Here is a 16,355-nt window from a genome sequence, read left to right on the forward strand (position 1 = left end):
GATGCCACTGATTCTGAGATTGTTTTTCGTGACATATTGTACTTCATATTAGTGGTAAATTTTGGTCGATGTGATTTGCGTATATTCATGAAAATAATCGAAAAATGTACAAAAAAAAAAAAATTTTGTAGGGACCACATCACATTTGAAGTGACTTAGGGGATTTTCTGGTCATAGGCTCCCCAAAGTGACACCATTCTAAAAACTGCAACCCCTCAAAGTCCTGAAAACCACATTCAAGAAGTTTATTAACCCTTCAGGTGCTTCTTAGGAATTAATAGAATGTGGAAGGAAAATATTAATATTTACTTTTTTTCACAAAAAAATTACTTTAGCTCCAAATTTTTTATTTTCACAAGAGTAACAGGAGAAATTAAACCCCAAAATGTGTTGTGCAATTTCTCCTGAGTACGCTGATGCCCCACCTGTGGGAGAAAACCACAGTTTGGACGCACGGCAGGGCTCAGAAGGGAAGGAGCACCTTTTGACTTTTTGAACGCAAAAATAGCTGGAATTGAGAGCGGACGCCTCGTCGTGTTTGGAGTGCCCCTGATGTGACCCACAAGGGAAAATCAAGGAAAAAAATAGAAGCTAATGAGTTAACCTGCACTGCCATCGAAAGATGATGAGAAGACCGGAATCCAAGTAATGCAGTTTATTTGTCAGCGTGTTTTGAAGTTTGAAACTTCTTCATCAGGACAAACCGCGATCATGATCATGGTTTGTCCTGATGAGAAAGTTTCAAGCTTCGAAACGTGTTCACAAACTGCATTACTTGGATTCCTGTTTTCTTATATTTCGACGGCAGCGCAGGTTAACCCATTTGTTTTAGTTTTTTCCCACATTTCGCTTTCAGCTCTCCATGCTGGGGGTCCTAAGTGAGAACTAGCCTCAATGAGGTTCAGATATCTGAGAGATTATACAGAGAGGGCTTCAATGTGCAAATTCAGCATAGAAGCAGAATATTAAACTGGAGGTAACAGAAGTCTTTTATATAATGCTATTAGGTCCTATAAACACCGGGCCTGCCCCATCCATGACTGTTTTATTACCCTGATCAGCAAACCGGTGTATTCAGACAACAGTATTTCTCATCAATGTACTGTCCATTTCCTAATAGACAGCACACCGACCTGTAGAATTAAATGGATCTTTTAACACATCCATTTTTTATTTAATTTTTTACTGATCCGTGTTTGTTATGTTAAGCTAAATGCTTGTTCAGTTCTGATCCATTTTTGTGGGTCAGACTCAGCCGTGCAATGTAAGAGGCTCCATAAAAAATGGAATGCCGAACAGAAGATGAATGAGAGAATTGCTTTGAAACGTGTATTATATCAGGTTAGGAAGCTGCTCGCCTCCTCCAATGCTCCAGGATTGATAGAATTTTTAAAAAGCACAAACTCTGTCATTAGACTAGAGGAAGATGTCTACGAGAAACGGAAGGCTGTAAGTACCTATGATCAGATGTGGTGAAAGTGGAAAGCTTTACCTAAATGCTTCTCCCATAGCCTTATGTACACACTGAGAATTTAACTTGCTGCAATGTTTCTTTTTAGACCTTGTTCTAATCATTCTCGGGTATCCTGGTGCAACTTTGTATCTCTGAGAATGACTGTAATATATGTATTATATAGTGTATTCAGATTTGCCTTACTGATGTAATTGGTGATGCCTTTTCTCTACTGTTCCTTGTTTGACCAGTTAGAGGGGGAATGGAAGGGGACGGAGGTTTTGTTTTATTTCTTTGTTTGTTCTTAAAACATTATTAAAAAACGTTATCGGATTTAAAAAAAAAAAAAATTGGAATGCACATGGAAGCCATCCACTTCTGTTGGCAGCAATATACGGACACAGCTGGTGAACGTGCCCTAATGAGTAGTGTTCACTCTGTGGTGTGACGCTCTGCCCTAGTTATAACTGGTGACACCCAGATCCCCTGCATCGGCTACTCATTGGAGACCCTTGAAAAGGCCAAAAAGCTCAGGTGCAATCAGTTTCGGTTGTCATTATTTAGTAATCAATCACTTGATTTTTTTTTTCAAAACGATGCAATGCCAAATTTATAGATCCTTTATGTTTTATTACTTTTACACACTTTAGGCTAAGTGCCCACGATGCAGAAATGCTGCATATTTTTTCCGCATCTCCCTGGCAGGAAAAACGCATGCGGATTTTACATGCGGTTTTCCTGCCAGGTAGAAGCGTTTTTGCATGCGGGTTATCAAGCGCTTTTTTTTTTTTTTTTTTAAGCATCAAACAAACGTGCTTGACAACTTGGTCACACTATATAAATCCATGCAACCGGCATGGATTTATATAGTGTGACCAAGTAATAGTTAAAAAAAAAAAATAAAAAAAAGAATGGTAAAAAATAAAGATTATACTCACCTGATGGCCCGCGGTATTTTCTCCGATGCATCCGGTGTCTTGTGGTGGTGTAAAAGGACCAGCCATGACGTCATTTAGTCATGTGACAGGTCATGCGACCACCAACGTCAGCGGTCGCGTGACCTGTCACATGACTAAATGACATCATGGAAGGTCCTTTCACACCACCGCGAGCTGCCGGAGTGCCAGGACACAGCGGAGAAAAGACCGGGGGTCATCGAAAGGTGAGTATGTGTTTATTTTTTATTTTAAATTATTTTTTTTACAGGTTCCATGGTCCGGAGGAGCGTCTCCTCTTCTCCAGACCCGGCCCGGGTACCATCCGCACATTGAATCGCTTCATATCCTCGTGTGCACATGTAGTGATGCAGATATTAAGCGATTCAATGCAAATCAATGGCGGCAATTACTCTGCATGTCTGCAAAATTAATGGACATGCTGCGTATTTTTCCGCAATGATAATCCGCAGCGGAAATTTCCGCAGCATGTGCACAGCACATGCGGATTATCATTGGGGACCATGGGGCACGTATTACCAAGTGTTTAAGAGTTTTCACTGCGGAAATTCCGCGCCACAAAGGTTTGAAAAATGCATAGTGGGCACGCAGCCTTATCTAACCCTTTGTTTTGTGTTGCCATACTCTGAGTGCCATAACTTTTCTATCGATTTGAGTTTTGTGAGGGCTTTGAGTCAGTTGGACCAGTTATTACGATCAGACATTGACTGGATAGTGATCAGGGTGTCATCCTTTTTTCCTTCTACGTTGAGAAATAAATAAAAAAAAAAAAAAAAAAAAAGCTTCTCCACCATCTCCATTCTGACAGTTCATGAAAATCGGACTGCACTTGGATGACATCTGAGCGCGCTCCAAGTTTGTTTTTTTTTTCACAGATGCATTGCTGATATTAATCTTACCCTCGGATCAAAGTCTGACATGTCTCTTCAACACCCTATGTACCACTCATCCACGAAAGATCATGGACATGTGAATGACCCTATAGACCATCACCGGTACGGATGCTATCTGTGAAAAACACAGATGGCACTCGTACGTGAAAATCTGATGTCTGAATGAGCCCTTTGTTATAGTTTTATTGGTACCTCTTTGGCATACATACGATTTTTTTTTTTTATTAATTTTTATTCCGATTTTTAGGAAGAAGCAACTTAAAAACAAACCATTTATTTTTATGGTATTTATTTACCACCCAGGATATATTATGTTGTTTTATTTGTGTCAACGATTGCTGGCAAGAAAAAAACTAATTATTTTTTCTTTTTAATGTAAGACATAGGAAACCGTTGTTTTAAAAGTTGACTTGTTTCAGGATCAGCCTTGCATGTACACAAGGAATAGCACTGTCTGCTCATTATGACTAGTATCCTGTGTTTTCTCGTCTTCTGGCTTTAGCTCTGATTTTCAGTTGTCTCTGAGCTGGTCTGAGGAGACTAGCTGCTATATCTCCTGTTCTCCTTATTAATAGCTTGTGGTCCAACCTCTGGGACAGCACAAATTGGCAAAGCAGGAAATTTTTATCCCTGATGCGTGACTTTTACTGTTGTTAGAATGACGTGGCAATGTGTGTGCGCGTCTGACTATCGCTCCATTCATTCTCTATGGGGCTACCAGGAAAAGCAGAGAGCAGCGCTCTGCGGCCCTATAGGGAATGCATATAGTGCAGGTCGACCATGTGCGCTGCTACTACATTCTACCAAGGATAAAAGTTCCTCAATCTGTGTCCTATCCTTTACTTACGTCCAGGACTGGAGCCATTTCTCCAATCTCAGCACTGTGTTCTTCGGCAGTCACGTCACATAAACAAAGGCAATTGACTGCTGCAGCCAATCAGTGGCCACTGACCGGCTGCAGCATTCACTGTTCCGTCAGAGAACTTTGAGTGACCATTGCTCAGAGCACATTCCTGGCTCAGTACTGTGGTTATCACATTTGGCTGTAGTTTTGATGTTTCCTAAAGCTTGATCCCAGATTGTTGGTAATCCAGTGATTTGACCCAGGCTGCGCAGACAGTGTTCATTCATCTGTGCTGGGTTCAGCATGGCATTCAGTGTATTTTTAACGTGCTATTTCTACTGATCTATTTCTGTCTCTTCCCCCCACTACTCGCACACAACAGATTGCTGCCTTTTTAGAGCCTCATCTCCAAGCAGAATCATGTAATGTGAAAGACTAGATTTCTTCCTCTATTGGCAGCGCTCTGAAACTGAAGTGCATCCTAAAACCTAGTCTTATTGACTTCTAGGTATAAATAAGAAAAGGGATGTCTCTGGAAAAGATTATCCGAGATGCACTCACAGCTTTCATCCAGTCTCGTATACCTAATGCCGATTTAAGGTAAGTTTTAGACTGTATTGATGCCTTTTATTATCTACACTGCACACATTTGACCTCCCCTCCAGACATGGCAGACATAGGTGAAATTATTCATTTCCTTAAAGGGTATCTGTCAGAATGATCCAACCTCCCAAACTGTTTACATGGCCATGTTGTTCTTCGAAAGATAATGTCAGCCATACCTTTATGTATGCAGTCTGTTGCTCGCTGAATGAAAAAAAAAATCTGTTTTAATGCATATGCAAATGAGGCACAAGTTCTATGGGCATGATCAGAGCACTTCCCAAACCCCCGCCGTCCAGGCTCTATTCCTCTCCCAGCCCCACCTTTCTCTGCTTGCCAGACAGCTCACTGATCATGAAGTGACACCAATGAGTTGTCCGTCAAACAGAGGAACATGGGACTGGGAATAGAGCCAGGGAGACAGTCAGAAAGTGCTCTGATCACTCAAAGATCTTTCAGCAGTGTGGGGCTGCACTTTTTGTTTCATAAAAGAGTGGTCGACCCCAGATTGGTGATATTTCTAAATATCTTCTATTAGCAAAACCCCTTAGAATGACTTCTAATATCCCCCAGAAAGAGTCCAACTTTCTAGCTAAAGTGAAGCCCTAACTTTAGGGTTGTGGGATCCCTCTGTGGCTGCTGTTGTAGTGAGATCTTGCTCTTTGTACAAACTGCCCACTGGCACATACTTTACTAAGATGTTACTGACGTTGGCTGCCATAATGATGTTACTGTTCAGTCGCATCGTAGTAAAGTACACGGCCCGGCAGGGTTTGGTTAGTGCACATGGCGAGATCTCGCTCTTTCACTGTGAGAGTGGCTGGGATCCTACAACCCTGCAGTTCAGGCCCAACTTTTGCTAAGAATCGGCTCCTCTAGGGGGACATTAGGGGCCATTCTGAGGAGTTTAGTTAATACATGATATTTAGAAGATAAGATTTTTGAAAATTGTGTTTTTGTTTTTTTTTTACTTTATTTGTTAATTTCTTTAGGGGACTTGAACCTGCGATCACCTGTACTATATACAGTAATACTACAGTACTGCTGTGTATAGGGAAAAATCATCTTTGAAGCCCAGTCTAAGACCACAGCAAGGGAGTGGCCATTAAACAGGTGGAACAACACAATTTCCCCGTCTGCGAGCATTAAATGCTTGGTCACAGATTGATAGCGGCATATAAGATGTTATGTTATTAGCTGCGAGCGGAGCTCATCTCTGCCCCGGATGTTAGAGGCAGATCTTATCTGGTGACTGACGAGCTCGGACTCTGAGTCCGCTCCATACACCCACTCACCACTTGCACTGTACCTACAGGGAGGATGTTGGGAAAGGTTAAGCCTCATTTGCATATTAATTAAAATAACAAATTTTGCAGTCAGGGAGCAACAGATTGCAGGCGTTAAAGCATGACATTACCTTTCAGAGGGCAACATGACCATAAAGACAGTTTGGGGGTGGTCGGATCAGTCTGACAGGTTCCCTTTAATACAGTGGTGGCCAAAAGTATTAGCACCCCTGCAATTCTGTCAGATAATACTCAGTTTCTTCCTGAAAATGATTGCAATCACAAATTCTTTGGTATTATTATCTTCATTTAATTTGTCTTCAAGGAAAAAACACAAAAGACAATGAAGCAAAAATCAAATCATTGATCATTTCACACAAAACTCCAAAAATGGGCCTGACAAAAGTATTGGCACCCTCAGCCTAATACTTGGTTGCACAACCTTTAGCCAAAATAACTGCGAACAACCGCTTCCGGTAACCATCAATGAGTTTCTTACAATGCTCTGCTGGAATTGTAGACCATTCTTCTTTGGAAAACTGCTCCAGGTCCCTGATATTTGAAGGGTGCCTTCTCCAAACTGCCATTTTGAGATCTCTCCACAGGTGTTCTATGGGATTCAGGTCTGGACTCATTGCTGGCCACCTTAGAAGTCTCCAGTGCTTTCTCTCAAACCATTTTATAGTGCTTTTGGAAGTGTGTTTTGGGTCATTATCCTGCTGGAAGACCCATGACCTCTGAGGGAGACCCAGCTTTCTCACACTGGGCCCTACATTATGCTGCAAAATTTGTTGGTAGTCTTCAGACTTTATAATGCCATGCACACGGTCAAGCAGTCCAGTGCCAGAGGCAGCAAAGCAACCCCAAAACATCAGGGAACCTCCGCCATGTTTGACTGTAGGGACCGTGTTCTTTTCTTTGAATGCCTCTTTTTTTTTTTCCTGTACACTCTGTTGATGCTTTTTGCCAAAAAGGTGTACTTTTGTCTGATGTGACCAGAGAAAATTCTTACAAAACGTTTTAGGCTTTCTAAGGTAAGTTTTGGCAAACTCCAGCCTGGCTTTTTTATGTCTCTGGGTAAGAAGTGGGGTCTTCCTGAGTATCCTACCATACAGTCCCTTTTCATTCAGACGCCGACGGATAGTACAGGTTGACACTGTTGTACCCTCGGACTGCAGGGCAGCTTGAACTTGTTTGGATGTTAGTCGAGATTCTTTGTCCACCATCCGCACAATCTTGCGTTGAAATCTCTCGTCAATTTTTCTTTTCCGTCCACATCTAGGGAGGTTAGCCACAGTGCCATGGGCTTTAAACTTCTGGATGACACTGCGCACGGAAGACACGGGAACATTCAGGTCTTTGGAGATGGACTTGTAGCCTTGAGATTAATCATGCTTTCTCACAATTTGGTTTCTCAAGTCCTCAGACAGTTCTTTGGTCTTCTTTCTTTTCTCCATGCTCAATGTGGTACACACAAGGACACAGGACAGAGGTTGAGTCAACTTTAATCCATGTTAACTGGCTGCAAGTGTGATTTAGTTATTGCCAACACCTGTTAGGTGCCACAGGTAACATAGTTTGTAAAGCCGAATAAAGACTTGCGTCCATCAAGTTCGACCTGTTAGTTCTGTAATTGCTAAAGTTGATCCAGAGGAGGGCAAAAACCCCAAATGATTTGGCCAATCTTCACCTGAGGAAAAATTCCCTCCCGACTCTGAAACCAGCAGTCAGAATAAATCCCTGTATCAACCTATTATTTTATTTTATTTTTAAGTATATGCTGAAATCTGCCTGGTATCTAGAAATGCATCCAGTCCCCGCTTGAACTGGTGTAGTGAATCCGACATTACAGTCTCCTCACTCAGTGAATTCCATATTCTCACTGCTCTTACCGTAAAGAACCCCTTCCTATGCTGGTGCTGAAACCTTTTCTCTTCCAGTCTTAGTGAATGCCCTCTTGTTACCGTAATATCCCTCCTTTTGAACAAATCCCGGGCAAGATCTCTATACTGTCCCCTAACATATTTGTACACATTTATTATGTCCCCCCTCAACCTTCTCTTTTCCAGGCTGAATAGTCCTAGTTTTGCCAACCTCTCTGGGTATTGCAGTCCCTCCATTCCCTTTATTAATTTTGTTGCCCTCCTTTGTACCTTTTCAAGCTCATTTATATCCTTTCTATATATTGGGGCCCATAACTGAGCACAGTATTCCAAGTGTGGTCTGACCAGTGCTTTGTACAGTGGAAGAACAATGTTCTCATCCTTTGCAGCTATACCTCTTCTGATACATCCCATTACCCTGTTTGCCCTTACAGCAGCAGCCTGACTTTGGGCACTCCAATTTAGTTTGCTATCAATCAAGATGCCCAAGTCCTTCTCCATCTCTGAATTCCCCAATGATTTCCCATTCAGTGAGTACTGGTGACTTCCATTTTTTCTTCCCATATGTATGACCTTACATTTCTCCTCGTTAAACCTCATTTGCCATTTAATGCTCCACCTACCCAGCTTATCCAAATCCCTCTGTAGGTCTGCACTGTCCTCTTTGGTATTAATTGTTTTACATAACTTTGTGTCATCTGCAAATATTGATATTTTACTATTTATCCCGTTGACTATGTCGTTAATAAAGATATTAAATAACATTGTGCCTAGTACAGACCCCTGTGGTACCCCACTAGTGACGCTTACCCAATCTGAGTATATTCCATTTATAACCACCCTCTGCCTTCTATCCTTTAGCCAGTTAGCTACCCACTTGCAGACATTTTCCCCCAGCCCCATCATTCTCATTTTGTATACCAACCTATTATGTGGCACGCTATCGAACGCTTTTGAGAAGTCGAGATACACGACATCCACTGGTTCCCCCTGATCTACTCGAGAGCTAACCTCCTCGTAGAAGTCAATCAGGTTTGTTTGGCAGGAGCGATTCCTCATGAATCCATGTTGGTTCGGGATTAAAAGATTATTAGCATCAAGATGCTCCGTAATTGCCTCTTTAATGAAGCTTTCAAAAATTTTGCCCACAACGGACGTCAGACTCACCGGCCGATAGTTTCCGGCGTCACTTTTCGCTCCCTTTTTGAATATTGTTCACTACATTCGCCTGTCGCCAATCAAGTGGCACAGACCCAGTCTCAACAGAGTCCTTAAATATAAGATATAACGGTCTGTCTATCACATTACTTAGTTCCCTTAGTACCCGTGGGTGTATGCCATCAGGTCCTGGTGATTTGTTTATTTTAATGTTACTGAGGCGTTTCTGTACCCCAGCTTGGGTTAGATTTGTCATACTTAGTGGAGGATTAAGTTTGTCACTTCTCATTTCTCCTATTAGTTCTATTTCCTTTGTGAAAGTTGTCGAAAAAAATTATTTAATAGATTAGCTTTATCCTCATCTTTCTCTATGATTTTGCCTTCCTCACTTTTTATCGGTCCAATATTATCCGATTTAATCCTTTTACTATTTATATACGTAAAGAACAGTTTGGGATTTGATCTACTTTCCCTAGCAATACGTCTCTCTGTTTCCTCCTTCGCTATTTTTATTTGTTTTTTACAGGTTCTCGTTTTTTCCTTGTAACACATTAGTGCCTCCTTACTGTTTTCCTGTTTTAATCTCTTGAATGCCTCTTTTTTGCTATTTAACGCCCCTTTTACGTTCTTATTCAACCATATTGGTTTCCTCTTATTTCTGGCCCTTTTATTCCCATACGGTATATACCTCTCGCACTGAGTATTCAGAATTCTTTTGAAGGTTTCCCATTTACTATTCGTATTCCTTTGATTAAGAACTTTGTCCCAGTCAATAAGTTGAAGGCTTTCTTTCAGCTGATCAAACTTCGCCCTCATAAAGTTTAATGTTTTTGTTGTTCCCTTATTGATAACCCTACTGAAGGGCATTTTGAAGTCGATAATATTATGGTCGCTATTACCTAGGTGCCCCCCTATCTGTACCTCAGTTATTCTATCAGGCCTATTAGTCAATATTAAGTCCAACACGGCCTTCCCTCTCGTTGGTTCCTGCACTAGTTGGGAGAGATAATTATCCTTAATATTTGTCAAGAACCTTTTTCCTTTCTGAGATCTACAGGTTTCTGTTTCCCAGTCAATATCCGGGTAGTTGAAATCCCCCATTACAATCACTTCATTATGTTTTGCTACTTTGTCTATTTGTCCTAATAATAGCAGATTCTCATTCTCCTCTGTTATATTTGGTGGCTTATAGCAGACCCCCAGTAATATTTTATTATTATTTTTAGTTCCCTCTATCTCTACCCACATGGACTCGACCCCCTCTTCTCCCTCTCCTATATCTTCCCTTAGTCTGGGTTTTAGACATGACTTTACATATAAGCAGACTCCTCCGCCTTTCCCCTGTTTCCGGTCCCTTCTAAATAAACTATAATCTAATAAATTTACCGCCCAGTCGTAGCTATCGTCTAGCCAAGTCTCTGTTATACCTACGATGTCATACCTCTCCTCCGATATAAGCGCCTGCAGCTCATCCGCCTTATTGGTCAGGCTTCTTGCGTTGGTCAGCATGCAAGATAAAACTTTGGGGTTATTTAGCATCCTATTCTTCTCTAACGATCTAACTGTACTATCCCCACCCCCCTCTCCACCCTCATTATATTCACTTCTCCCCTTCCCCCTTGCTTGCCTCACATTCCACCTATTTCCTTGGTTTCCCCCCCCGTCTCTAGTTTAAAAACTCCTCCAACCTATTAGCCATCTTCTTCCCCAGCACCGCTGCACCCTCCCCATTGAGGTGCAGCCCGTCCCTACGGTAGAGGCCCAGTTCTCCATGAACCCAAACTCTTCTGCCTTGCACCAACTCTTTAGCCACTTATTCACCTCCCTAACTTCCCGTTGGCGCTCCTGTGTGGCTCGTGGGATTGGTAGTATTTCTGAGAAAACTACCTTGGAGGTCCTTGCCCTAAGCTTCCTACCTAGGTCCCTGAAATCATTTTTAAGGACCCTCCATCTACCACTCACTTTGTCATTGGTGCCGATGTGGACCATGACCGCTGGGTCTTCGCCAGCCCCACCCAGTAACCTGTCAACCCGATCCGCGATGTGCCGGACTCGAGCGCCAGGGAGGCAGCACACCGTTCGGCGATCCCGGTCTTTGTGACAGATTGCCCTGTCTGTCCCCCTAATAATAGTCGCCCACTACCAGAACCTGTCTTGCCTGCCCTACACTTCCCCCCTCCCCCTCATTACTGGAGCATACACTCCCCCGGCGGTCAGAGGATCTGTCGTGCTCCAATAATGCCGGTTCTGAACCAGCCTTCCTATACTTCTTCCCTCTATCCCTCCTAACTGTTATCCAGCTCCCTGCCTGTTCAGCCTGCACTTCCCCTCTATGCTCCACCCCCAGTATTGACCCATTGAGTGTCTGCTCGGTGAGCAGCAAACTCCGTTCCATGTTGTCGATGCTCCTCAGTATCGTTATCTGAGCACTTAGATCCAGAATTTGGGCTTCCAAGTGCACGATATGCTCACATCTCTCGCAGCAGTATGGATCCTCGAGCGGTTGCTCACGGAATGCATACATTGCGCAAGATTTACACTGCACAGCTCCGGCCAACATGGACGTCATTCTAAATATGGGGATACAGTCAGTATATATATACAAGTACAAAACACAATTATTTATATATAGGTGTATGGACGGGGATCAATTAGGGATGTGCAAGTGTATCAATTAGATATCGGCGGGGGATCAGTTAAGTATCAAGTATGGACGGGGGAATCAGATAAGTAGGTCAGGTGGATTAATTAAGTGTAAAGTAAAGAAAGAATGAAATACAGTCAGCAATTCAGTCCTAAGTCCTCCCTTCCAAACTCCCTGAATACAAAGTCACTGAAAAACAAGTCACACACTTACTTTCGTTCGCACTTACGCTCCGGACACACGCAGCTCGTTCACACTCGCAAACTAAGAGATTTAAAGAGTTTTTTTTTTTTTTTTTTTTTTTTTTTTCTTCCTTTTCCAGCAATGTACCCTTCACCTCAATGCACTTCCAAAAAAGTTACAGGTGCTGTTAATTTCACAAATTAGAGAAGCATCACATGATTTTTCAAACAGTGCCAATACTTTTGTCCACCCCCTTTTTTAGGTTTGGTGTGGAATTATATCCAATTTGGCATTAGGACAATTCTTTTTGTGTTTTTTCATTGAAGACAAATTAAATGAAGATAATACCAAAGAATTTATGATTGCAATCATTTTCAGGAAGAAACTGAGCATTATCTGACAGAATTGCAGGGGTGCCAATACTTTTGGCCACCACTGTAGCTGCTGCTGTAAAAAAAAATGGATTGCAGACGGATGACAAGTGCGAAAAAATTGTCCCACTTTTCTGGGTGAAACTGATTTTTTTTTATATGGTCGTGTGAAGCTCCCCTGTCACTTATAAGAAATGTGATCCAAGGCATGTAAGTCGTGCTCCAGAATTCTGACATATTTAGCTTGATAAAGCTCCCCCAATGTCTTTCGTCTCCGTAGAATTTTGACATTAAATAATTATCCTTGTGTGTGTGCACCTTCCGATTTTTTTCCCCCTTAGTGCTATGGATGAAGTTTTCTTTTCCTATGTCACTGGGGTTTTAGAAGAACTGGGATCTCAAGACTCCTCAGATGAAGATTTTGATATGGAAACTTTTATGGAAATGCTGGAGGGATACATCCCCGGATTTGCTGACATTGACAGGTATAGTGTTGATCCAAAGCAGAATTGTATTATTGACTAGTGTCCTACATAATTCAGAGGGAGCTTTTGTTAACCTGGATCATGTGAGAAACAGGGTGGTTTTCAATACAATGCTAATCTTTATAATAAAAAAAAGAAAAATCATTGCTTTCAAAGACTAGCAAGATCGAATCAAATGTAACCGTTTAAAATCTTTAATCCAGAGAAAGGTGTAAACCACGGTAGTGTTGACTTAAAGCGGAAAACTATTCCTTCCTGATACCTACTGGGATATTTATGGTTCTCTGGAATAATATTGTACATTACTATCAGTAGCTGATTAGGTTCAGAAAAATACAATATACTTTCTTCAAAAGGAATAGGGTCACCAGAAAATGGTCTATTTTTTAATTCAAGCTTACATGTTTCAGAGATATATAGATAGATATTCATTTTTGTAGATTTAGAGTATTTTTAAAAATTGCGCCAACGATAGTGGAATGGATTATGGGGGACGGGGTAATTAGTTAAAATTCCTTTATTGGGTTACAAGTTATTAAAATGTGTAAAATTGGAATAGAGTAGAATATAAGATAGTCCGTAAGAAGTACACTAGGTCCGGGTGTGTACAGTAAATTTTCAATAAATAAAATAAAATAAAATAGAGTTCATAGATTTCAATAGATGAATATCAGTTCAATGGAAATGGGTCAGTACTGGCATATGGTCCCGATTTTCCTTGATGGAGGTATTGGTGCGGAGACCGTGGTCAGACGTGGTGATCGTCCCTCAGCGTAGTGGGGTTTTTTGGCTTCTTTTTGGTTTTAGCTAGGGAGAAAGGGGGGGGGGGAGAGAAAATATATAATGGGAGTAAGATGATTCTTTTAGTATAGAGTTGTGCATACAGTTTGGGGATCAGGGGTGTGATCACGTACCTTCTGCCGGATGTGATTGGCCCACTTTTTCGTTGATCCTGTCTGTGGGGCTCTCAGCAAGGACACCCACCCTCTGGACCCATCACAGGTCAGTGAACTTACACACTAAAGCACGTCCAAAAAAGGGCAGGTACCTCACCAAGGTCAGATCCCACTTAAACAGGGTCCCCAGGCGGGACCCAGCTCACCCTGCTTCTTCCTTCTCAGGACATTGGCCATGTTCGAATCTGACACAGCGGTTGAATATGACTAATACACTGTGAAGTCTACAGGCCCCACAGACAGGATCAACGAAAAAGTGGGCCAATCACATCCGGCAGAAGGTACGTGATCACACCCCTGATCACCAAACTGTATGCACAACTCTATACTAAAAGAATCATCTTACTCCCATTATATATTTTCTCCCCCCCCCCCCCCCCCCCCCCCACCTTTCTCCCTAGCTAAATCCAAAAAGAAGCCAAAAAACCCCACTACGCTGAGGGACGATCACCACGTCTGACCACGGTCTCCGCACCAATACCTCCATCAAGGAAAATCGGGACCATATGCCAGTACTGACCCATTTCCATTGAACTACTGGCCTATTGAAATCTATGAACTCTAGTTTATTTTATTTATTGAAAATTTACTGTACACACCCGGACCTAGTGTACTTCTTACGGACCATCTTATATTCTACTCTATTCCAATTTTACACATTTTAATAACTTGTAACCCAATAAAGGAATTTTAACTAATTACCCCGTCTCCCTAATCCATTCCACTATCGCTGGCGCAATTTTTAAAAATACTCTAAATCTACAATACATCCATACGGACAGGCATCGGTTCCCTGTCTACAAATTCGCAGCCACCATAGTGAGCGGCCTAATAGCGCCTTCTTCCTCCCAATCTACACAGATATTCATTTTTATTTATTTTTTTAATCATTTTTGGTTTTAAACTTTTTTCATCATTATCTGTATTAAAATTGCTGAAATTATTGAGCCTGTTAATGGGCTGACACTTCTTATGAGGTCACCTTTAACTATTTAGCTCATCATTTGCAGGATTAGGGTGTGTTCATACATGGCTTTCTTGGTGCATTTGTTTAGGGGGGAAAAGAAGCTGCATTTTACAGTGCAGCGGGTCCCTGAGTTAAGAATATCCAACTTGCATATGACTCCGAGTTACGAACGTCGGATGTTCAAAAAGAAAAAAATGATATACTTTATTTTTCCCCTCACCCATGACAGCACACCTTGAGAGAGGGATATGCCCCATCAAGAACAGGAAACCGTCTGAAATAAAAGGGCGGTACCTCTCCCTCGTTTCAGTTGGTTTCCTGTCCTTGATGGGAACCTGTCTGGAAAGAAGATGCAAGCTTACCTGGGTCTGTTCCGGTGTGGAAGAACGGGCGCTGGCCTGTGCATCGGGTTCCAGGCTCCAGAAGCGCCGTCCGTAGCTCCCTTGGGGCCTGTGTCCGAGTGGGCGCACACGGTGAGACAAGCTCCGGCTTCCCGCAGACCACTGTGACTCCCTCCCCCTGCCGCCTCAGTTGGCTGCATTCTGGAGCGGCAACTTCTGGGTATGACGCGCCTTACGTCACGGCGCGGGGCACGCTGGGAGAGGCGTGCCGAGTGACGTCGGGGTGGCGCCCGATCCAAGATGGCGGCGCCCTGTAAAGCATTCCCCGGCCGTTTTTTCTGAAGCCTTGGCCTGGGGGTGGGGGGGCTGCGCCCTTGAACTGGAGGAGGTTCTGGATGGCCCTATTTAAAGGGGGGGGGGGGTTATCCTGGAAGTGCTACTCATGCTCCAGCACACAAGTCTGGGTAAAACATCGCTGACCAGGACAGCCAGGAGCAGCAGCTAAGCCCCCCACCTCAGCAACGGAAGAGGCAGACTGACGTCTCTCACACAGACTGCCGCTCAAGCAATCGTAGTGGCACCCGCAGGAGTAAGGTATCGGACGTCTCTGAACCATCCAGAAAGGAATCATCGCATATTCCGCCTCAGCCTCCGAATTCGGTAACCGTTTGTGACTTCAGGGGTGAGTGATCTTTGTGAATGTCACCTTTTAGTAATGGGAAGGCTTTTATGTGCTTCCTTCTGTAGGAGCCTAAGAAGAGGAGCGCCAAGTAAATACACAGGATTTGTGCCCTATGCCAAATTTCCCTTCCCATAGATTGACAAAAACAGCTTTGCTCAAACTGTATTAATAGAACCATAGCAGAAAGTTCTCTGGATTTCGCATCCAATCTAAAATCCAGAGGTTCAAGGGTCCCTGAAGGGGTTACTTGGAGGGAAGAAAAAATCCCATAAGGATATCTCCTCTGACTCTGATTCCTCCCAGTCCGAGGATCTATGGCTGAGTGATTCATCGTTCCTCTTCTTCATCGGATAATGGTAGACCCTGCTTCCCAATTGAGGGTATGGACAAGTTGGTCAGAGCGGTCAGGTCAACCATGGATTTGGGGGAGAGGAAAGCAGCCAGAACCCAGAAAGACATTGTTTGTGGGCCTTGGAGAAAAAGAAAGAGACTCTCCTTTCCGGTAAACCCTAAAATTCAGGGCCTCATTGACCAAGAATGGAGGAAACCATAAAGATCAGGGGCCTTACCCTCCTTCTATAAAAGAAGGTACCCCTTTGAGGAGAAGGACTCAGCCTTGGGATAAAATCCCCAAAGTTGACGGGGCAGTT

The 16,355-nt window shown here is 42.8% G+C and overlaps 1 protein-coding gene across 4 annotated transcripts in view; it reads left to right on the forward strand.

Moving 5' to 3' along the window:
* The window catches only part of CUEDC2 (CUE domain containing 2), a 59,266-nt gene that overhangs the window by 13,490 nt on the left and 29,421 nt on the right, over nt 1-16,355 (forward strand). For 3 of the 4 annotated variants that reach the window (XM_073685769.1, XM_073685768.1, XM_073685771.1), the window contains 2 exons: nt 4,655-4,746; nt 12,616-12,759. In XM_073685769.1, coding sequence (XP_073541870.1) covers nt 4,673-4,746; nt 12,616-12,759 — 218 coding nt within the window. In that variant the 5' untranslated portion in view covers nt 4,655-4,672. Of the gene's footprint in view, nt 1-4,523; nt 4,569-4,654; nt 4,747-12,615; nt 12,760-16,355 lie in introns of those variants that run through there. The other variant, XM_073685770.1, reaches the window with a different exon arrangement.

Source organism: Phyllobates terribilis, unplaced genomic scaffold, assembly GCF_046119375.1.
Source record: "Phyllobates terribilis strain yellow unplaced genomic scaffold, ASM4611937v1 Scaffold_5__5_contigs__length_657084704, whole genome shotgun sequence".
Lineage (NCBI taxonomy): Eukaryota > Metazoa > Chordata > Amphibia > Anura > Dendrobatidae > Phyllobates > Phyllobates terribilis.